This window comes from Anabrus simplex, chromosome 2 (assembly GCF_040414725.1).
Source record: "Anabrus simplex isolate iqAnaSimp1 chromosome 2, ASM4041472v1, whole genome shotgun sequence".
Classification (NCBI taxonomy): Eukaryota; Metazoa; Arthropoda; class Insecta; order Orthoptera; family Tettigoniidae; genus Anabrus; species Anabrus simplex.
Window position 1 is genome coordinate 957213264 of NC_090266.1, and position 25375 is coordinate 957238638.

At 39.2% G+C, this 25375-nt stretch overlaps 1 protein-coding gene across 1 annotated transcript in view; it reads right to left on the reverse strand.

Annotated features, from left to right (window-relative positions):
• The window catches only part of LOC136863218 (putative ammonium transporter 1), a 270464-nt gene that overhangs the window by 24041 nt on the left and 221048 nt on the right, over positions 1–25375 (reverse strand). The window contains exons 8-9 of the mRNA XM_068225881.1: positions 16930–17048; positions 6422–6548 (exon numbers count right to left, since the gene is read on the reverse strand). Coding sequence (XP_068081982.1) covers positions 6422–6548; positions 16930–17048 — 246 coding nt within the window. The remainder of the gene's footprint in view (positions 1–6421; positions 6549–16929; positions 17049–25375) is intronic.

Below are 25375 nucleotides of genomic sequence, written 5' to 3' on the forward strand. Positions count from 1 at the left end.
GCTGAAAGCAGCGATACACCACCGATACATTGTGGCCAACATGTGCAGCAATCCGTCGATACCTTCATCCAGCTTCCCACAGGCCTACAATGTAACCCCGTTCAAATGGCTGCAGTTGTTCAACAGGAGCACGTACTCGCCGGTGGGACATGGTTGTACCCTGGAATGAATGTTGCAAACATTTTTCACTTCTAACCTCAGCAAATTTACTGCCTGCAGAGTCAAAGCAGAGTGCATACGGACAGGCCTCCTGAGCGCCATCTGATCACCGATGTCTGTGACAAATGAATCACTATTACAACAACCCCTCAGTATGTACATATTATACCCTGGTGCCAATGAACACGGTCGCTGAGGATATTGCATGTTTTCTTTTTGGCAGTATTTCTTACCATAGGCCTACAATAAAGAAAGTTAACTTTTCACAAAAGCCTCAGTCCACTTTAAAGCACACGTGGTTAGGGAGGAAATACACTGGTGGACAAAAAGTGGATCATTTTGTACAAACGAAATATTGTAATTGTCAAACACCAATTATTAGAGGGAATTGTTCCATCAATTACATTAATTTTTACATTAAGGCAGTTTCTAATGTGTATTCTACAGTTTTGGATAATAATAATAATAATAATAATAATAATAATAATAATAATAATAATAATAATAATAATAATAATAATAATAATAATAATAATAATGTTATTGGCTTTACGTCCCACTAGCTACTTTTGGACGTTTTTTGGAGTCGCAGAGGTGCCAACATTTTGACCCACAGGAGTTCTTTTATGTGCCATTAAATCTACCGACACACAGCTGACGTATCTGAGCACCTTCAAATACCACTGGAATGAGCCAAGATCGAACCTGCCAAGTTGGAGTCAGAAGGCCAGCACCTGAAGGGTCTGGGCCATTTAGCCTGGCACTTGGAAAAATAAATAATGCTTAGAGATCATAAATAAATGGAGCCGCTTTCCTCCCCTAAGTGCTAGACACTCAGTGTTATTGTATCAACTAACAATGACACTTTTTACATTTTACTATACTGGTGCAGAAGCTATTGATGGATTATCAGTGTGGGTATGTTGCTGTTAATCCAGCTAGTACCCATTCATACTGATCAGCGTGCTCAAGGCACATAGGTAGGAACTGCTGGAATTCTAGCGTCTATTGTTCATGATGTTGTTATGCTGCTGCAATGTAGTAGGTGATTGCATCGTCGGAATCAATGTTGTGTCAGAGCTCGTGTACAATGTATTTATACATTCGGAAGAAGAAACGATGTACGGTCTTAAGTTCATACCTTATGCTGGCCAGTACTATTTTTACTGTTAGTTTATCGGAGTCATGTTTAGCTTCTTCGAGAAATTTTCTCACATTTGCAATGTCATTGTGGACTCCGTACAAGTCTAAAAGGGGCAAGACTTTTGCATGTGAAAATGGTTTGAAGGCCTCTTTTAAAACTGCTTTGTCATTTCCTGATGAAGCCCATTTCACAATAAAATTTTCATGCTTGAACATATTTTTCTGAACTCTGGTACTAATGTCTGTTGGTTCATATAAAACCATAAATAATGCTGGCATTAGCTTCCCTGATGTAGAAACTATAGGCATGAGTGTATTCAAATGTGTGGTCGCCACTTTCGACTGCACTGCTCCCTTTATGTCAGACACACCTTTAAACTCTAAAGTTCTTCCCATGGACAATTCCTTACTAAAATCACACTCACCAGCACTGTAAGTCTAGTCATTGGTATGACCCCATAATTTGCAATCATTTTTAAAAACCTGTATTATCCGCTCTTGTTGGAATTTACCTTGAACTTGGTGTGTTGTTACAATTGTTATTTTGTGGCATACTAGCCTATATTCTAGTGCTTTCTAAAACGATGTTGCCAAGAACTAACTTTGAACTTGTTATCGTCAATTTCTAATTTGTGCACCTTGTATTCTTTGTGTGTTTATTTTTTAGCATACAATGACTGATTGAACTCCTCGACTCACTTTGTAAGTCACATTTTAAAACAATTTAGTCCAGCTCCATGTCTAAATAGTTAGCGTGCTGGCCTTTGGTCACAGGGGTCCCAGGTTCGATTCCCGGCAGGGTCAGAAATTTTAACCACCATTGGTTAATTTTGCTGGCACAGGGGCTGGGTGTATGTGCCGTCTTCATCATCATTTCATCCTTATCACAACACGCAAATCACCAACGGGATTCAGATCAAAAGACTTGCACCCGCTGAGCTGAACATGTTCTCGAACACTCCCAGCACTAAAAGCCATACACCATTTCATTTTGTTTCAAAACTATTTCACTGTTCACCACTTTAAAAATTCTTCAAACGTGCACTAATTAACTGCCTTAATTTTGTCTGCAAAGTTCTCTTTCTGTTCAATAAATCCTTTCATTTTGTACAACTGTTGTTCGAGTTTCAAATACTGCAATGTATGATATAGATGTTGATTCCCATAGGGAATCTGAAATATTTGTCCTGAATGAGTAAATTTATAATACCAATATAAATGGCCCGTTATTGGACATTATAAATTTTCCAGCTAACTCACTCCTGGTTGCCAGCATTTCGTCCTCATGTGCTAGGTGGGGCTCATCAGTTGGTACATAGCACACCTACCAAGACGCTGGTTCGTGCATACCATGGAGGCTGCTGCTGCTGCAATGTGTTTCATTCCCTGCCCTTTGGGCGAGGCGGGCCCCTAGACAGTGTCGCTGTCTCCCGGGCCGGAGATGTTGAAAGAGTTGGGGAAGGACCAATGTTGTAAGGAGGAGGGTAAGTGGAATTAATGCTTGAGGAGGTGTACACGGATGTTATTTAAATACCAGAGATGTGTGTAACGGGTGAAAATTCAGAGAATAGTACTAGGGCTGCCATGAAAGGTTAGTAGGTGTAAGGTTGCGGAGATATTGTACAAGGAGGTGGTGAGAAGTCTGAGAAGGTCGGCTGTTAAGGGTGGTGAGAAGGAGAATTGAGTTGGTGGACAAACGTGTGGGGGAGTTCGATACGAGGGGGCTGGCCGGGGTCGAAGATGTGGGCTGTTGGAAGTTCGAGGAGGGGAGCGTGAAGGTTCCACTTGATGTTGACGGCCGTAGATACGTGCGCCGCTGGTAAGAAGATGTTGGACTGCTTCTTCCGTAGGCAGGTGGAGACGGACGAGATAGGTTGGTCCTGAGTTGTTCCAAATTCGGAAGGCACGACGGACAGGAATGCCTTCGAGATTAAGTTCTTGGATAACCTCTCGATCTGAGATGTCAGGATCCACGCCGCCTAAAACACAATTATGCATAGTGGTGCGATCTGGCGGTGGTGATGTTGAATGGCACACTGTGTCTGCTGGAGGTGAAGGCTGTGTGACTGGTGTCGTAACAGAGGTTTCTTCAGCGATGGTCGAATGGTTGAAGTAGCGGGGAGGGATGTACAGGTAACTGGGCGGATCAGGATATGGTGGCAGAGGAAGGGTTGTAGTCAGAATAGGGGAAGAATGGGAGTACGTAACCGTAGTGACAGGAAGGTAGGAAATGCTAAGTGCGCAGGTCGTGGTGGTTGTTGTTGTGGTGGGAGTGGTAGTGGTCGTCATGGTGAGGAGAAAAGAGTAGGTATAGGGGTGGCTAACTTCCAACAAGGCGTCAGCCAATTTGCTTTTTTGAAGTCAGCGAAGTAGCTGGAGTAGAGATGCTGAGCCACCCGGCCAACAAAAAAATTAAGGAGTAAGGGGAGTTCTGAGACGTACGAAGAGTTCAAGAGCTCAACCCCATGGAGGCCACTGCATAAGCTACTTGGAGCCACCGGCAGTGCCAATGCACTATGAGAGAATTTGTCTCTTTACCAAAAATTGATGCCCGCTTGGCTGTCAGATGATATAGATGTTGATTCCCATAGGGAATCTGAAATATTTGTCCCGAATGAGTAAATTTATAATACCAATATAAATGGTCCATTATTGGACATTATAAATTGGCACTGCTGGTGGCTCCAAGTAGCCTACGCAGTGGCCTTCATGGTATGCACTAGCCAGTGTCTTGGTACATGTGCTAGGTACCAACTGATGAGCCCTACCTAACACACAAGGGCGCAACGCTGGCAACCAGGAATGAGTTAGCTGGAAAATGTATAATGTCCAATAACGTACCATTTATATTGGTATTATAAATTTACTCATTTGGGACAAATATTTCAGATTCCCTATGGTAATCAACATCTATATCATCTGATAGCCAATTTTTGGTAAAGAGACAAAGGTCTCTCATAGTGCATTGGCACTGCCGGTGGCTCCAAGTAGCCTACGCAGTGGCCTCCATGGTTTGCACTAGCCAGCATCTTGGTAGGTGTGCTAGGTACCAACTGATAAGCCCCACATAGCACACGAGGGCGAAACGCTGACAACGAGGAATGAGTTAGCTGGAAAATTTATAATGTCCAATAATGGACCATTTATATTGGTATTATAAATTTACTCATTCAGGACAAATATTTCAGATTCCCTATGGGATTCAACATCTATATCATCTGATAGCCAAGCGGGCATCAATTTTTGGTAAAGAGACAAAGTCTCTCATAGTGCATTGGCACTGCCAGTGGCTCTAAGTAGCCTACGCAGTAGCCTCCATGGTATGCACTAGCCATCGTCTTGGTAGGTGTGCTAGGTACCAACTGATGAGCCCCACCTAGCACACGAGGGCAAAAACGCTGGCAACCAGGAATGAGTTAGCTGGAAAATTTATAATGTCCAATAATGGACCATTTATATTGGTATTACCGCAATGTATTCCAAACATCGGCAAACATTACGCAATCTACAGAAAACAACTACACAGTTCAATGCAGAAGAAGAACCACATAAATCTAAATACCGCAGAAGCTTCACATCTAAGATACTATTGTTCAGTTGTTAAACAAGCAAATTTATTTTTCATTGATAACCACGACATGTTTATAGTTCTGGTTGTGATGTTTGAGTGTTCCTGGAAGTAGCCAATAATTCATGATTTTCACTTTTTATGCTGTAGAAATTTCTCTGGTGTGTTTTATATTTTTTTTCTAGCATACAATGACTGTTTTCTGTGAACTCAACTCGCTTTCAGAAGAAGACTTCATTGGTGATTCTTCATTTACTTCACCCTCTTCATATTCATCTTGCTGTGGTTCAGCCAATCAGTATATAGAGTTATTTCACTTTCCAGTGCCGATGATCTAGGTGTTAGACCACTTTAAACAACAAGCATCATCATCATCATTTCTCTTTCCAGAGTATCTCACAAGTAATGTTTTTACAAATCATACACTTAATCGGCAATTTCCCTTTCTGTTTGTAAACACTAGATATTGCATAGCCGTCCTCCTCCAATCTGGTGACAACTGCTTTTCAAAATTTAATTTAAACATAATGTCCAACACTGTGACAGATTGCACACAATTTAACAGTTTAACAAAGAGGCACTACAGCACACTAAACAACAAACAACGTTCTCTCCGTCTGTGCACTGCTTACCTAGTGCTTGCGTATCTAATGCAGTACGTACTTTCCTCTACACTATTTCACGATCCAAGACGCACCTTTCTTATTTCACATTGTATTTTTTATTTTATCACGAATGTTCCTGTTGTAAAAATATGCATACATGCATAGTTTGTAAGGCTGAATGCAATAGTATGTAAAAAGGTAATATTTGTTTATGCCTAGAGAGAAGTTTTGCTCCTTAGTTTATGTTTGTGAACAACAATAGGAGACCTGAAAACTAGAAATGTTTAGCAGATGATTGCTTTTTGTGCACTGTCTCTGAATTGCTACAATATAGCAAGCAACGAAAGTCAACCAACATGGTCTCTTCCCAGAAAACTTGATAACATTTCTCCACTTCCTTGATACCTTGATTAAATCTTTTACCCATCTCATCCCTTAGATTGGCTACAATATACATATGTGTGTGAGTATGAATACGAGAAATGAATTTTCAACGATATTCAGCAATCCATTTGTTTGTGTGCACCCTACAATTTCTGTACTCCTTGTTTGTAGTAGGGAGATTTTCCTCTATCAAGGAAATTTATGCAAAGTCACTTGAAACCTTTTCAAGCTCTCACTTCAATCTCACTCAAAGTTTCATTGAATACCTCATCACACAATAATTTCCTTATCTGCGATCCAACAAGTACAGTTTTTTGGTATTGCAGCTGAGAAGTAAGGAAATTTCTTACTCAGATATGTGAATCCCTTTGAATTCATATTAGCTGGTGTTTTCACAAAGATTTTGGGCTGGCCAGGCTTTATTTGGAGGGATGGGAGTAGGATACTTCTTGGTTCAACCATTTGTTGCTTTTTTTTTTTTTCGAAGATGGTTAAGACATGTATGGATTCAAAGATTCTCATGTTTCAGTTTACAGTGTATTAAATATCTGTCATCACGTACCTTGCATCTCCTGTTCAGGCGTAACTCGAAAGACACCCATAATTTTGAGAGTACCAAACATCACAATACTGAGTGCCCCAGACCATCCAATGATGGCTGCAGCTCCCACAATTCTATTGACCAAAAGCTGCAACATGAAAAGTAGTGCATTATGGAAAGAAAATGGATAAAATTTTACAATGATACTGACATTTTATTAAAAGTTTAAAACATGCATTTGAATATACACTGACTGACAGAGCAAATGCGACACCAAGAAGGAGTGGTCAGAACTTTATGCCAATTGCAGGGTAGACTGATGTCACTGAGGTATGCTCATGATGTGAAATGCGCCGCTGTGCTGCGCATGTAGCGAACAATAAATGGGACACGGCGTTGGCGAATGGCCTACTTCGTACTGTGATTTCTCAGCCGACAGTCATTGTAGAACGTGTTGTCATGTGCCACAGGACACGTGTATAGCTAAGAATGCCAGGCCGCCATCAACGGAGGCATTTCCAGCAGACAGACGACTTTACGAGGGGTATGGTGATCGGGCTGAGAAGGGCAGGTTGGTCGCTTCGTCAAATCGCAGCCGATACCCATAGGGATGTGTCCACGGTGCAGCGCCTGTGGCAAAGATGGTTGGCGCAGGGACATGTGGCACGTGCGAGGGGTCCAGGCGCAGCCCGAGTGTCGTCAGCACGCGAGAATCGGCGCATCCGCCGCCAAGCGGTGGCAGCCCCGCACGCCACGTCAACCGCCATTCTTCAGCATGTGCAAGACACCCTGGCTGTTCCAATATCGACCAGAACAATTTCCTGTCGATTGGCTGAAGGAGGCCTGCACTCCCGGCGTCCGCTCAGAAGACTACCATTGACTCCACAGCATAGATGTGCACGATTGGCATGGTGCCGGGCTAGAGCGACTTGGATGAGGGAATGGCGGAACGTCGTGTTCTCCGATGAGTCACGCTTCTGTTCTGTCAGTGATAGTCACCGCAGACGAGTGTGGCGTCGGCGTGGAGAAAGGTCAAATCCGGCAGTAACTGTGGAGCGCCCTACCGCTAGACAACGCGGCATCATGGTTTGGGGCGCTATTGCGTATGATTCCACGTCACCTCTAGTGCGTATTCAAGGCACGTTAAATGCCCACCGCTACGTGCAGCATGTGCTGCGGCCGGTGGCACTCCCGTACCTTCAGGGGCTGCCCAATGCTCTGTTTCAGCAGGATAATGCCCGCCCACACACTGCTCGCATCTCCCAACAGGCTCTACGAGGTGTACAGATGCTTCCGTGGCCAGCGTACTCTCCGGATCTCTCACCAATCGAACACGTGTGGGATCTCATTGGACGCCGTTTGCAAACTCTGCCCCAACCTCGTACGGACGGCCAACTGTGGCAAATGGTTGACAGAGAATGGAGAACCATTCCTCAGGACACCATCCGCACTCTTATTGACTCTGTACCTCGACGTGTTTCTGCGTGCATCGCCGCTCGCGGTGGTCCTACATCCTACTGAGTCGATGCCATGCGCATTGTGTAACCTGCATATCGGTTTGAAATAAACATCAATTATTCGTCCGTGCCGTCTCTGTTTTTTCCCCAACTTTCATCCCTTTCGAACCACTCCTTCTTGGTGTTGCATTTGCTCTGTCAGTCAGTGTATGTCGTGTTTAATACCCGAAACTACACCCATGTTCATAAACACCAGAACACATTGAAAGACTAGAGATAGGAAGTTCATATTCACAGGACATGTGCATTGGTATGTTCTGAAAAAATGATTAGCATTTGAACTATGTTGGCCCTCAGGTTCAAGGTCCACATCGATATCTCGGCACACCACCACTGACTGGTAATATGTGCCTGCGGCTTTCGTTGTCGCTTTAAACCGAATGTATTGGATCAGTGTGACTTTAGCAGATGTGTAGGATGCCTTGCAGACATTTGTGAGAGTTATACCATCAAATGAGTGAGTTTGAAAGAGGGTGCATTATTGGCATCAGAGAACGTGATGCATCCATCTGGGAAATTGCTGCTCGTGTGGGACAAAGTGTGTCAGCAGTGCAATGGGTTTATAGAAGGCCGTAGAACATGACGAGATGGGTCTGGTCGCACCACCCAGACCCCCCCCCTCGAGAGAAGATCGACACCTCATCTGAATGGCATTGCAGGACAGATCTGCGTCCTCCTCAGCTCTGGCGCATCAGTGGAACAGTGTAACACAATGTACATTATCAGGAGTGACAGTCCGTCGCTGTTTATTACGGTCTGGGTTACCGGCGCGTCATCCACTTCTCCGCCTACCTTTGATTAATGTACATAAACATGCTAGACTGCAATGGTGTATGGAATGACATCACTGGGAACAGGAATGGCAGCAGATAGTGTTTTCAGATGAATCCAGGTTCTGTTTGTTTGAAAATGATGGCCGCATTTTGGTTCGCTACAGACAGGGGGAGAGGCATCACATTGACTGCATACGCACAAAATATACAGTGCCATCGCAAGGCCTTATGGTGTGGGGTGCTATTGGGTACAACCACAAATCACAGTTGGTGCATATCCAGGGCACTGTGACCATTTTGACCTATGTGAATGATATCCTGCGACCCGTAACCATACTCTTTCTGCACAACACCCCGGACGCCATATTTCAGCAGGGCAATGCCCAACCACATGTTGCTGCATGAACACGTGCCTTCCTTTTGTCACAGGATGTCAGACTGTTGCCCTGGCCCACCTGGTCACCGGACTTGTCACCAATCGAAAATGTGTGGGATATGATGAAATGACGAGTGCGGTGTTGTGATCCAATGCTAACCACCAAAGATGAAATGTGGAACCAGGTGATTGCAGCATGGATGGCTATACCCCAAAACGCCATTTGTGCCTTATACGTGTCGATGCCATCACGCATGGAACAAGTTATCAGTGCCCATGCAGGATCAAGTGCCTACTAGGCAACAGGACACATGCTGAACCTAGGTGACTGAAAGGCTAATCATTTCTGCAGAACATACTTATGAACATGTCCTGTGAATATGAACTTCCTATCTATAGTCTTTGAAGATGTTCTGTTTTTATGAACATGAGTGTAATTTCATTACAATGAACATATGTACTCAAAGTTTTGCTTGGGTCCATTAGGCTTTTCTCATGTTCCTCTGCAACCTCCTAATTGCTGATGGGAGACCGTACATATTTGAATCCACAAACAGTTTTGGGTTTATCCTTTTGCTTACAGTACGGTAATACTTTTGCAAAACCCTTGCTTCAGATTAATTGGGAGTCTATCTGTCTTCTTATGAAATTCAATGTTTTTACCACAGAAAAAAGGCAGTAATAATTTTGACAATGACACATTGCTACATCAAACTATCTTGCATGTTTCATTATGGCTGTTATTCACTTTGTTACCAAAAAAGTAGATAGTTCCTCTTTGATCAGTTTGCTTGTTATATCAATCAATCAATCAATCAATCAATCAATCAATCAATCAATCAATCAATCAATCAATCAATCAATCAATCAATCAATCAATCAATCAATCAATCAATCAATCAATCAATCAATCAATCAATCAATCAATCAATCAATCAATCAATCCCCACCGCTGATCTATACTTAGGGGTGCCGCCCAGATGACATGCATTACCAAATGTTTACCTTTTATTAAATGGTTTAAAGTAAGTTGGAAATTTATTATCAGACATCTGCCTTGGTAAATTATTCCAGTCCCTAATAACTCTTCTTATAAACAAATATTTGCCCCAGTTTGTCGTCTTCAGTTCCAACTTTATCTTCATATTATGATCCTCCCATCTTTTAAAAACTCCATTTTGGATTATTTGTCTACTAATATAATTCCATGCCATTTCTCCCACTGACAGCTCGCAACATACTCATTCACGACAAATATTTTTGTTCCCTATGGGAATCAACATCTATAACATACCACTTAGTAGAGCAGTTCATCTCCTTACTTCCACGTCTTATCAGCTCAGGGTGTGCAACTATTCTGGAATATTATTGTTTTGTTAGAAATCACCTAGAATGAATCGTGCTACTTTTCTTTAGATTTTTTCCAGTTCTCAAATCAAGTAACCCCAGTGAGAGTCCCATATATGGAATTATAGTCTAATTAGGGTCTTACCAGTGACTTATATGCCCTCCTTCACCCCTAAATACCCTCAATACCCATATGTAAAGATCTGTAACCTTATTTACAACCTCATTAATGCGATTGAGATCATCCCTTATATTACACCCAAGTACTAACATTGGTATCCCCACTATGTACTTCACCAGATCAACACAGTAATTAAAACTGAGAGGACTTCTCTTCTTAGTGAAATGTACAACCTGACTTTTCATCACATTTACCATCCCATCTCACAACATTGTATTCATACATGGTTGTTAAAGGTCACATTGATATACTACAGGCACCCTATGAAGGGGAATTTGATCCCCATCCATTTCTATCATCACACTAAGAAGCAGTCTGGTTGTATAGCATAACTGAGTAGGGAATTCAGCTCTTACGTTCAAGGTGGTGGGTTTGATTTCCAACATGGTTGGTTGATATTTAAGGGTGCTTTAACGTGAGAGATTTACTTTCAAATGAAGGAACCTGTTTTCAGAGCAAAATTGTGACATACTAGTATCTCTTAAGGACTACAGTAACTAAGGAGTTACTAAAATATTAATAATAATAATAATAATAATAATAATAATAATAATAATAATAATAATAATAATAATAATCAATGTGCCGAATCCTAAACAATGTAGTTTATAGGGAGAAGCATAATAATCGTAGTGCAATCAAACCCTCCAGGAAGTGGAAAGAAAGGCAAATAAACTAATTATATATTGTCATAAAGCTGCAGGAATAGATGAAATTAGACCTGAAATGATTAAATGTTGGGGGGAGGGGAGGCAGGGATGAAATGGTTTCATAAAGTAATAGGTATAGCATGGTATGTGAGAAAGGTATCTTTCAATTGGACAAAAGCAATAATGTCACCTATCTATAAGCAAGGGAAGGAAAAGCATTGCAACAGCCATCAAGGTATTTCATTGATCAGTAGGCCTATACCAGGCAAGGTGTTCATGGACAGTTTGGAAAGGAGGATGTTATTGATAATGGTGAACAAATTAAATGAAACCACTGCAGTTTCAGATCACAGACGGGCTATCAGGACCAGATTTTCAGGTTGTGTCAAGTAATTGAATAATGCTATATGATTCATAGATCTAGGGAAGGCATATGACAGAGTACTGAGGGAAAAGATGTTAGCTGTACTGAGGGATTATGAGATTGAGGGAGATTATTAAAAGCAATCAGGGTCACGCAGTTGTGAGCTTGCTTTCCCGAGATAGTGGGTTCGAACCCCACTGTCGGCAGCCCTGAAGATTGTTTCCCGTGGTTTCCCATTTTCACTCCAGACAAATGGTGGGACATACAACCTGACGCTTCCTATCCACTCTTAGTGGATTTCTATCCCATCATCCCCCCAGGTCCTATCAGCATCGGTGTGACTTAAAGCCAATTGTACCAGGTGAGTTGGCCATGCGGTTAGGAGTGCGCAGCTGTGAGCTTGCATCCAGGAGATAGTGGGTTCGAATCCCACGGTCGGCAGCCCTGAAGATGTTTTTCCGTGGTTTCTCATTTTCACACCAGGCAAATGCTGGGGCTGTACCTTAATTAGGGCCACGGCCTCTTCCTTCCCACTCCTAGCCCTTTCGTGTCCCATCATTGCCATAAGACCTATCTGTGTTGGTGTGAAGTAAAACCAATAGGAAAAATAAAAGCCAATTGTAAAAAAAAAATTGCAATCAAAGGCTTTATGTTGACACTTGGAGTGCAGTAAGAATTGATGTCAGGATGATTTTGCAGTTAGACAAGACTGTAATCTTTCAGCTTTGTTGTTCACAGTTTACATGTAACATATCCTGAAACATATACTGTATAGTGGCAGAGAGGGATTCAGTTAGGTGAATATGTAGTAAGCAGTCTGGCCTATTCCGACGATTTGGTCTTAATGGCAGACTGTGGTGAAAGCCTACAATGTAAATATCTTGGAACTCAAAAATAGGTGCAGTGACTATGATATGAAAATTAATGTTTCCAAGACCAAAGTGATGTCATTTGGAAAAAAATCTAAGAGGAATGAATGTCAGAGTGGGAATACAAATCTGGAGCAGGTGGAATATTTCATGTATTTAGAATGTGTACTCTCCCAGAATGGCAGGATTAAGTGAAGTTGAATCAAGGTGCAGCAAAGCCAATGCAGTGTTCTGTAAGAAAGAATTTAGTTCTTGGATGAAACTATATTTACACCGGTCTGTTTTGGACTGAATTTGCTCTATGGAGTGACAGCTGGGTTGACTTGAGACATCTTACTCATACGTTACTAGTAACAGAGACAAATTGCTCTTGGTAAACTGTCAGAGTGTAGTAAATAAACAATTAAAATTCGATACATTGATGGAATCTTATGAGACGGATGTGGTGATAGGAGTGGAATCGTGGTTGAGAGAAGGGGTGGGTAATACAGAAGTATTTCCAGAAGGGTATACAGTCTATCGTAGAGACCAAGGAGATAAAAAGGGAGGAGGGGTATTTATTCTGGTGAAGGAAACTTATTGTTCGCATGAATGGTTTACTGATGAAAGGGATGAAATATTAGGGATAAAATTAGTTTGTGATAATATGAAGGAGGTGGGAATTATAGGAACATATAGGCCTGGAAGAGAGGAAAGAGACATGAAAATATTTGAGAAAATAATAGATTATACTCATAAAAACAATAATGATACGGTAATAATTGGGGGAGATCTAAACTTGCCTGAAGTTGAATGGAATGGAGCTGCAAGTGAAGCCCATGAACAGAAACTGGCAAATAAGTTAATTTGGGAGGGAGGATTTACACAAGTAGTACAAGAACCAACTCGTCTCAATAACTTGCTAGATGTATTCTTGGTTAAACCATGGGAAATTGTTGATAAAACTGAGGTAATTGAAGGAATAGTGACCAAAAGGCTGTAATAATGGATGTAGGACTTGTACCAAAAATGCTTAATAAGAGGGTCACAAAATACAAGAAATTATACAGAAAAACTAAAGTTGATGAATTTGGGACTTACCTTAAATCACAATTCAGTTGTTGGATAAGTGAAGGGAATAATGTGGATACACTTTGGGCTAAATTTAAAGGAATCATTTGGGAAGGAGAGAAGAGATTTGTACCTGTTAAGAAGGGTAAAATGACCTCAGACCCTGTTTATTACACAAGGGAAATAAGAAAATTAAAAAGAAAATGTAGAATAGTAAACAGGAAAATCAAAGAAGGTAGGGAGAGTAGAGAAAGTAGAAAACAGCTAATGAGGGAACTGAATAGAGTGAAAAAGGTAGCAAAAGAGAATTATATGAATGGCATTCTTCAAGAGGGTAATGACCACAAAGGGAAATGGAAAAAGCTGTATTCATATATTAGGAATCAAAAAGGAAAAGGAATCCAAATTCCTACAATGGTGGGAGAATGGGGTGAACACTATTTAACAGATACTGAGAAAGCAAACCTCTTTAGTAGGGAATTCCGAGATTCAGTAGAAGATTGTCAGAACTTGGAAACCGTAACAGAAGATAGAGAGGGAGAGACACAGAGGGAAACAAGAAGCTTCTCATTCACAAATGAAGATATTTTCAGAGAAATCCAACTGCTTCAGCAAGGAAAAGCAGCAGGAAGTGATCAAATTACTGGGGAGGTATTAAAAACAATGGGGTGGTACATAGTGCCTTATTTAAAATTTCTCTTTGACTATGTCATAAATGATAGTGTGATACCAAAGGAATGGAAGGAATCTATAATAATACCAATTTATAAAGGAAAGGGTGATAAAAGGAAACCAGAGAACTACAGACCAATCAGCCTGACCAGTATAGTTTGTAAAATACTGGAGAGTTTAATAGCAAAGTACATCAGAGGGATATGTGATGATAAAAATTGGTTCATGAGGAGCCAGTATGGATTTAGAAAGAAATTTTCTTGCGAGGCACAACTGGTGGGATTTCAGCAGGACATATCAGATCAGTAAGATTCAGGAGGCCAGTTAGATTGCATAGCCATAGATCTTTCCAAAGCCTTTGATAGAGTGGAACGTGGAATATTATTAAAGAAATTGGAGGGAATAGGATTGGATGTAAGGGTTATACGTTGGAGAAGAACATTTCTAAATTCAAGGGTTCAGAAAGTCAAAGTAGGAAATAATATATCACAGGAAGAGAAAGTCTGGAAGGGAATTGCACAGGGTAGTATAATCGGTCCGTTACTTTTCTTAATATACGCAAATGATTTAGGGAACAATATAACATCGAAAATAAGATTGTATGCAGATGACATAATTGTTTATAAGGAAATAAATAACACTGAGGATTGTTCAGAATTACAAAGAGACCTTGACAGTATCCAAGAATGGGTTGAAGAAAATAATATGAAGATTAATGGAGGCAAATCAACTGTTACAACATTTACAAACAGGAGCTTTAAAACTGAATTTGAATATACTTTGGATGAGGTAGTTATCCCAAAAGATGGCAAGTGCAAATACTTAGGTGTGAGATTTGAAAGTAATTTGCACTGGAAGGGTCATGTCGATGACATTGTTGGAAAAGCATACAGATCGTTACATGTCATAATGAGACTACTTAAAGGATGCAACAAAGAATTAAAAGAAAAAAGTTACTTAAGTATGGTTCGTCCATTATTGGAATATGCAAACAGTGTTTGGGATCCTCACCAAGAATACCTAATAAAAGAACTAGATGGTGTGCAGAGGAAAGCAGCAAGGTTTGTAACAGGGGATTTCAGGAGAAAGAGTAGTGTATCAGAAATATTAAAGGAACTTGGGTGGGAAACTTTAAGTAAGAGAAGGGAGAAAACTAGACTTATAGGACTATATAGAGCCTATACAGGAGAAGAAGCATGGGGAGATATCCGTGAGAGGCTTCGGTTGGAAAATAATTATATTGGTAGAACTGACCACAAGTACAAAATTTTTAGCAGAAGCAATTGGGGTAAATTTTCTTTCATTGGGAAGGGCGTGAAGGAGTGGAACAGTTTACCAGGGGTAGTGTTTGATCCTTTTCCAAATACTGTACAGATATTCAAGAAGAGAATAAACAACAACAGAGATAATAATTTAAATGTTAGAGGGCATTCGACCAGTGCAGGATATTGTAAATAATAAATGTGTGTGATTAAATTAATTCCATCCCCTGGTCTAAGGAGTTTGGACAGCCCAAGTAGGGGACTGCCTGTAGGGGTGAAGTACAGTGGGGACTTCGAGGGCCCTGGGACCGCTACGGTAGCTGTGAAGGCCCTTCAGGAACTCTGAAAAGTGGTGGCAAAAGAGGCTCTGGTTAAGACGCAGCAGGTCGTTATGCTACTTAGGTTCCAAAATGGGTAAAATATAAATATGTAAATAAATTCAGTGTTAATTTTAATCTTATACCAGTTGTATAGTATTATTAGAAGTAATTTCACATACCGTACTGTATATGAGTTGACTATGTTTGTAAGATATTATAAGTAGAATTTTGTAAACAATATAAATTTATTAAGGATGATGTGTGTGTTTAATAGAAAAAATTATTAGCGTAAATTGTATAATATTGTATTCTAGGAAAATTTTCTTCGTCTCCTGTTAATTTAAAATTTAGTGCTTGACAATAATGTATTTTAGTGTACCATTTGCCACCGAGGTAGACACCTCATTTGCAAATAAAGAGATTTTGATTTTGATTTTGATTTTGAAATACAGTGAGAATGATTCCTGGTACAAATGGGGGGGGGGGGGCGACATTGGCAGAACGGTACTCGTAATGAAGATTTATAAAAGCTAATTTAGGAATAAACTTCATGGATGATGCTGTATGCATAAACCGGTTGTGGTGGTAGGGTCATGTGGGATGAATGGGGGAATGATAGGCTACCTAGAAGAATAATGGACTCAGGCATGGAGGGTAAGAGACTTAGAAGGAGATCAAAGCACTAATGACATGATTCAGCTTTTAGTTTTATATAATATTAAGAGATGTAGATCTAAATACGGCCACCGAGCTAGTTACAAATATAGGATTGCAGAGGTAATTCATTTATTCATGGAGGCCTAAAGATTGAACACTGAAAGGCATAACAGTCTATAAAATGGTGTACTGTAGGCTTTTGATTTCATCCTATGGCTATAATTCTAAAACATGATATATTTCTCTCATATTCATGGAACATCTTTGGAACATCTTTTAAATTCTAGTCTGAGCAAATTTCAATGCAGAGGAAAATTTTACTTCAGTTTTTGTAAGAGGAAGGTTTGCACAAATAGTTAGGGGACTGTCTATTTCAATTCCGCATCATTTAATCACTCCATATCTACCGCATTCAAGTTAGTGTTGTAATCAATGTTGCTCATGGATGGCAATAATTATACTGATATGGTATAGGCAAGAGATTTACTTACCATAGTGGAATCAAGGCTGAAACCGTAAAATAGGCCACTCTCTGAGAAGAACGATGCTGACATGAGACCCCAAAATCCACCACCAAAATGGACACCAACTGTATCTAGAGGATCATCCACTGAAAAGATATATTGAAATCCCAAATTTCATATTAAAAATTAATTTATGTTTTTCAGCACAAGATATGAATGTAACAATCAATAATTTTCTCCTTCATCAATAAGAGCAAAGAGTCCAGGATAGGTTTATCAACCATCTGGCTTTTGCCGGACATGCCCTGCTTTTCACTCATTTTGGTTATGCTCAGCCGGCATTTCTAATTTGTCGAAAATGTTCGGCATTTTTCGTTATAAGATTGCTCGTTTTACAGTTTAGGCTGAAGAACCATGTTACTGTATCATACACCAACTTCATGCAACCAGGGTGGAAATAAATAATACTAACATCGATTTATTGAACTCGAAGTCCAGGCATGAATCAACCAAGTCCAACTACAATATTATCAGACCTGAATGCATATATCGATATGTGACAAAATGGCTGCCACATTGGGCCACGTTTAGACAGCGTGTGGGGCCATGTTTACATTCAGTTTGGTTTATACTGCTCACGTGTGTGGAAGGTGGATGATGAGTCATTTATTAACGTTCCATCAGTGACTTTCAAGTTCATTTGCAGTTCAAGTGTTTCACAAAAATGTGTATTTGCCCACAGAGCATTTTAGGTTTATATTGGAATTTGATGCTTGTGAAGACTTGAACTATGACAGAAGGACAAAGTTTGACACTTTGGTAAGTCATCTCACAAGTTATTCTGATGATAATATCGGTCTCACTGATAAACTTTCTCTTTTGATGAACCTTTTGAAAAAGTGCACTTGAGTTAGACATGAGTTTAATGCAGAGAGAACTAGTAAAATAAAATGTGTCCTGGAACAGTTAGAGCTCTCTATAACTACTCAAATAAGATACTTTCCAGAACTACTGATATGGGCTGTGACATTCTTTTATTATACCAAACATTGAGAAGACATTTGCTGTTTTAAGTGAAGTGGTCAATGTTAATGTTGGTACAGAGTCAGTCTGTAAATTTACAAGTACTGAGGCAAAATTTTCGGACCTTAAAGAGTTGTTTCATTCAGAGAAGCGGTTATTACTACAAGTGGCTCCAAATTTAGCTAGGAAGGCTCTGTATCCAACAACAATAGAGACAGAATATATCTTTGGCAGTAAAGTCTTTGATCATAAGAATGTTGCTGGTTTGTAATTGTTTAAACATCAAGGTGTGGATGTTTCTGATGGCACAATCCAGTTCTAAAATTAATTCAAAAGTGGTGGGCAGTTTGTTATGTACAGCATCCCATGAAAGGTACATATACCACAAGATGCTAGTCAAATTACTGGTCCTGACAACAGGAACCTTTCATTCCTTACATGTTTAAGAACATACATAGACTTATGGCACATGTCATAAACAGAAGGAAGATTGACACACACACTCACCACAGTGATAGAACTGTGTAAATATATTTTTAATGAGTCACACTGGTCTTATGTGCTTACTGCAAAATTTCAGACAGACAGTTTAGATGGAAGATTTAGTGTCTACAGGAGATTGAGTGGTTGGACTTATAATGCTTATGTGGAACAAATTCTTGTGTCTGAAAGAAAGATCAAAGTGTCAGATATATTGAAGATGAGGTCTGCAAAACTTGGTGAATTTTCTTTGCAAGACTTATGTATATATCAATAGCCATGATGCAATTATTGAAAATTTAGATGTGTTAGAGGCTGCATTAGAAGTAGTTCACATCACAGTTCCCCTTGAAACACTGTGGATTTTGGTCTGCATTGCCAGCTACACTAGTCTGCAGGTGATTGAAATATTACCTATGTAAAATGTGTGATGTCTGCATTAAAATGTTGCAGGCTGAAAATGAATTACTTGTGGAGAGTGATAGGGAAATGATGATTTATTTTAATCTAGTGAAGAGAGGTGGTTTGAAGTGTCCATCATTGATGGTCACGTCCTTGTTTTGTAATGTGTTCAGACTTTTCCAGGTGTTAATTAGTGACAGTTATGAACCAGAATTTCTTAAGTTACTGAATCAAAGACAGGCACTGGTAGTGTTAGGATTTCAGTTAACTGAGAGTAGTATATGTAACCTTGATGAGTGTCAGTGCAATGTGAAGTTGAAAATGATGATTAAACAGTGCATTAAGGTGTTTAGCAAATGTGTTTATCAATAATTATGATTTTCTCTTAAATACACTTTTAATTGTATTTTTCAAGTAGTACTAGGCTGGTGAATGTACATTTGTTTAAAACGTTATTTCATTGACCTATGTAATTTGTGTTTTTCTTGTAATATATTATGCATTCATGTGATTTACCAACGAATGTTGGTTTAATTTTGTCATTTTCAAGTGTACTGGCTGCAGGGTTGTGTTAGTGAGTCATGTGCATATTTAAAGTACAGTAGTCTAGGTTGCTGAATTTCTTATTTACTGAGAACAGTATGCCTTTCAGTGCTATGGGTGTTTTCCTTGTAATGTGTTGTGTGTGTGTTGTTGTGTTTTACCAATGAATGTTGGTTAAATGTTGTCATTTTCAAGTGCATGGGTTGTAGGGTTATGTTAGCGAGTCATGTGCATTCTTAAAGTAGTCTTGCTTGCTGAATATCTTATTTTCTGTAGTGATGGGATATTTGGTTCATTGTACTGAATTGATTAATTTGATTCCGTTCACATTATTGAATTGATACACTGAGCCGATTCACGGCTCATTAGAGTTATCGACCCTATTGCATCTGTGTAGTGTGTATTGACAAGGCAGCTGCAACAACATTCAATGCTTGCTGCTGTCATCTGGTCTTCATTCTACGAACTGCTTTCCTATGTGTCATCTAACTTTCAGATTCTCGTTCTCCTCCAGCCACTTCTTCGAATCACGTTCTGATGTTATAAAGCCTTCCCCCAACAGTGACAACTCCATTAAATAAGTATATAGAGTACACACAATAATCAATGATCTGCATTTAGAGCTGTTGTGCAGGTGGGAGATTCCTATCAATTATTTCCCTAGTCTTTTCTCAAACAATTGCAAAGAACTTGGAAACTTCATTATATTCTCGGTAAGTACACGATACAAAATAAATAAGTTATAAAGTGAAATGCAGGAAAAAATAGGTACTTGTGCAATACTATACATGCTTATTACAGCACAAAACTTATGTAGTTAATGATAATAATAAAATAATAATAATAATAATAACAATAATAATAAATTATATAACTCAGAATTTTTACCTTTGGTTTTCTACAGTTCTTTGAAATTCACAACTATGTTATACATACAGAACTAGATGTAAACATACCTGTGTACACAATAAGTAGCCTACACAGTAAATAGAAATCAAATAAGGTGCTTTACATCGCACCGACACAGATAGCTCTTACGGCGACGATGAGATAGGAAAGGGCTAGAAGAGGAAAGGAAGTGGCTGTGGCCTTACTTAAGGTACAGCACCACTGTTTTCCCAGTGTGAAAATGGGAAAGAATGGAAAACCATCTTAACGGCTGACGATGGTAGGATTCGAACCCACCATCCCCGAATGCAAGCTCATAGCTATGCGACCATAAAAACAAGGCCAGCTAGCTCAGTCATCTTTGAAAATGTCTTTTTCTATCAGCAAAGGATTTCTTAAATCATCATATTTTGTATAGGCTACCTGGGATTTATACACTAGCCCACTAGTTTTCAGGTAAAAATATCTTTTTCATTTAAGCTATTGAATCAGTCAGCTCACTTATTCACTGTCCAGGTACACCGGTGATCTCGTGATTCGATTATTGAAGTATTGTGCAATGATGTGCGACATACGAACTGACAGAATACTGAGCGGTTCTTCAAACTTTGTAACATTTTTGTAACACTACTCTTTTGTCGGAAATCACCCAGAACAAATCGAGCTGCATTTCTTTGGATTTTTCCAGTTCTGGAATCAAGTAATCCTGCTGTGGATCCCATACACTGGAACCATACTCTAGTTGGGGTCTTACAGAGACTTACATGCTCTCTCCTTTACATCCTTACTACAACCCCTAAATACCCTCATAACCATCTACAGAGATCTGTACCCTTTATTTACAATCACATTTATATGATTGCCCCAATGAAGATTTTTCCTTAAATTAACACCTAGGTACTTACAATGATCCCCAAAGGGAACTTTCACCCCATCAATACAGTAATTAAAACTGAGAGGACTATCTCTGATTCCACATCTTTGCTCATATCATTTATATATATAAGAAAACAGAAAGGTCCAATAATACTGCCTTGAGGAATTCCCCTCTTAATTATTAGTGTCAGATAAAGCTTTGCCTACTCTAATTCTCTCATATCTACTTTCTAGAAATATAGCCACTAATTCAGTCACTCTTTTGCCTAGTCCTATTGCAGTCATTTTTGCCAGTAGTCTCCCATGATCTACCCTATCAAATCCCTTAGATAGGTCAATCGTGATACTGTCCATTTGATCAGCTGAATCCAAGATATCTGCTATAACTTGTTGGAATCCTACATGTTGATCTTCAGTGGAATAAACTTTCCTCAGCCCATTTGCCTTCTATTGAACAAGTTATTAATTTTGCAAACATGTCTAATATAATCAGAAAGAATGCCTTCCCAAAACTTACATGCAATGCATGTCAAACTGACTGGCCTGTAATTTTCAGCTTTATGTCTATACCCTTCCCTTTATACACAGGGGCTACTATAGTAACTATTTATTAATTTGGTATAGCTCCTTCATGCAAACAATAATCAAATAAGTACTTCAGATCTGTTACTATATCCCAACCAATTGTCTTAAGTATATCCCCCAAAATCTTATCAATTCCAGCTGCTCTTCTAGTTTTCAAATATTTTATCTTGTTGTAAATTTTGTTGTTATCATAGGTAAATTTTAAAACTTCTTTAGGATTAGTCACCACCTCTAACCTGGACATTATCCTTGGAACCAACAATCCTTACATATTGCTGACTCAATACTTCTGCATTTAGAAGATCCTTGTGTACACACTCCCCTTGTTCATTAATGATTCCTGGAATGTCCTTCTTGGAACCTGTTTCTGCGTTAAAGCACATATACATACCCTTCCATTTTTCACTAAAATTTGTATGACTGCCAATTATGCTTACCATCATGTTATCCTTAGCTGACTTCTTTGCTAGATTCAATTTCCTAGTAAGTTCCTTCAGTTTCTCCTTACTTCCACAGCCATTTATAAATCTATTTCTTTCCAGCCTGCACCTTCTTCTTTGTCTCTTTACTTCTCTATTATAATATAGTGGGACTTTACTCTTCATTACAAAATTTAAAGGTACCAACCGGTTTTCACATTCCTCATCAATTGCATTAAATGAACCCATCCAGAGTCTGTTTATGTTTTTATTTACTGTTTTCCATCGATCATTGTTACTTTTTAAAAACTCCCTCATGCCTGTTTCATGAGCCATATGGTACTGAATAATAGTCCTACAGTACCTTTAAGACCTTCCTTTCTATCACATTTATATTTAACTATGACAACAACAGCTTTGTGATCACTAATACCATCTACTTCTTCAGTTTCCCTATAGAGCTCATCTGATTTTACCAGCACCACGTCCAGAATATTCTTCCCTCTAGTTTTTTCCATCATTTTCTGAATCAGCTGTCCTTCCCATATTAACTTATTTTCCATTTGTTTGTCATGCCTTTCTGTCATTTTCATTTCCTTCCCAACTGACATTTGGTAAACTGAGATCACCCACTACAATCACGTTCCTTTCCATATCGTTCCCCACACAGATCATTATCTTATCAAATAATTGTGAACCAGCATCAGTGCTACCCTTTCCTGGTCTGTACACTCCAAAGACATCACGTTACCTGTTATCTTTAGAGATGAGCCTTATGCCTAGAATTTCATGTTTGCCATCTTTAAGTAGCTTACAATTTCTTCTATCACCAGAATGAATACTCCCCTGAATACTCCCCCTCCTACCATTCCTATCCTATCTCTATGATACACACTCCAGTTTCTTGAGAAAATGTTTGAATCCATTATATCATTTCCTAGGCATGACTCAACTCCTATTATAATATCTGGTAAATAATTATATATCTATTAAATTACTTAATTCTATTCCTTTCTTTACAGTAATCTACAGTTCAACACTAACATTTTTATTTCAATCTACTTGATTTCCAAATCTCTATACCCTTATCACCACTCCATAGACCACCCCATTTCTTTGAATGTACTTCCCTATAACACTTCTAAATAAATTTCCTAACTTATACGTACCACTGCAGTTTAAGTGAAGGCCATCTCAGTCCAGATCCCTATCTCCTGCCCACCCATTAGGATCTAGAAATCTCACTCCAAAATTCCCACATACCAACTCCATAGTTTCATTTAAATCCCCAATCACCTTCCAGTCAGTGTCTGTCCTACACAGTATTCCACCAATAACAATCTCTGCTTCATTGAATTTCACCCTGCTGCATTTGCCAGATCCCACACATCCCCAACTATGTTGATACTTATACCTGCTTGCCTTATGTTGTTGGTACCAACGTGAAACACTACCACCTTCTCCTTTCCTTCCTCCTTCTTTTCTACTGTGCAGCTCCATGGCTAAATGGTTAGCATGCTGGCCTTTTGTCACATGGTTCCTGGGTTCGATTCCTGGCAGGGTCAGGAATTTTAACCATCATTGGTTAATTTCTCTGGCATGGGGGCAGGGTATATGTGTTGCCTTCATCATCATTTCATCTTAATTAGGACATGCAGGTTGCCTACGAGAGTCAAATCGAAAGACCTGTACCTTTACAAGTAATGAAAATCATTTTATTTTCCGTATTGAAAGAATCTCAGTAATAATATAAGAGAATTTATTGGACTCCAACCTATTCAATACATTACATGTCTTCGGACACTCCCGGCACTAAAAGCCATATACCATTTCATTTTTCTCTTCTACTTTCCTCAACATCTGTCTTAACCTAATTCCTGGATAACACTCCACCCTGGTTCCCTTTCCTCCACACACTTTCCCCACGTGTCTAACTTTGGAATCTTCCATGACCAGAGCCACAACCCTACCCCTCCTTGTCAGCTCTATCTTTCCTGACAGCTTCAGAAGCTACTTTCTCCTCACTTTTCTCCCTCTCATCTGTCTTTTCCTATCCTCTGCTCTACATTTCCCTTTTCTACCTTTTCTTTTACTCCTACTTCCACACTTCCCAGCAATAGTTCCCTGTTCTTCAACTTCCTTCTGTTGTTTTACCTACAGTGACTCATACTGATTTCTCACAGACACCTGTCCTGAATTCTCATCCTGAATATAGCCCTTAGCCTGAAATATCCTTCCCCTTAAGTACCTTTCTTCTACAACTCCCCACTTTCCTTCCCATCCCTCTTTTACACCTACTATATCCTGTGCATGTTTGAGAGAGGCCTACTTTCCTTCCTGTTCTCTGAGAGAATCCTAATTATCTCCCTAAAACTCTCCAACTCCTTCCTCATACTCCTTAATGCATTTCCAAACCCACAGTTCCTACACTTGCACTTCTTAGCCATTTTTTATGGAATAATGAAAAGAAAAGGAAAAAGAAAATGACTTATTCTGTGCACAAAAAAGAAATGAAAGGAAATAAATATTGTCTAGGTTAGTACACAAGGATCACATGACAATAAGGTGATTAATGTACTATTATACTGTAATACTACTTAGTCGTAATATATTTTTATCCTACAACACCCTAACAGGATAAAAACTGCCATTAATTACTGAATACCGAATGGAATACAAAAGAATTACACAACTCTAAACTGCAATTAAGCCTATCCTAATTACAAAAACAGAATTCTACTATGAGAGTTTCTAACACATACTTCTACCACACAAATATTTCACAGTAGTAGAATTAGCATGCTAATTTCTAATAAGATATTACAGTACACTACAATAATTTTTAAACTACGTTCAGACATATTCTAATTACAATAGGTTATTACAAAGCATGAACAGAAATGAAAATTGTAATTGAAGTTCGAAATTCGCAAGAACTACTCAAGGATTACCAATAAAGTTAAATGCGTAGACAGATTATTATTAGTACTATTTTGTTCTACTATGCTCTAATAGAAATGAAAACTGCCATTTGGTTAAGTGCTGAAATATCAAAAGGGTTACCGTACACCAAGATACACACGAATATAACAGGCAAGATACTATCTAATATACTGTACCTTGTCTATACTACAATTCTCAACTGAAATGTGGTTATGCAATTATTACAGGTGGATTACTATTATTTTCCGTACTCGGCAGGACGGAGAATAAACGAGTCTTTAAATGCTGAAAAAGAAGAGGTTGTCTACAATAAT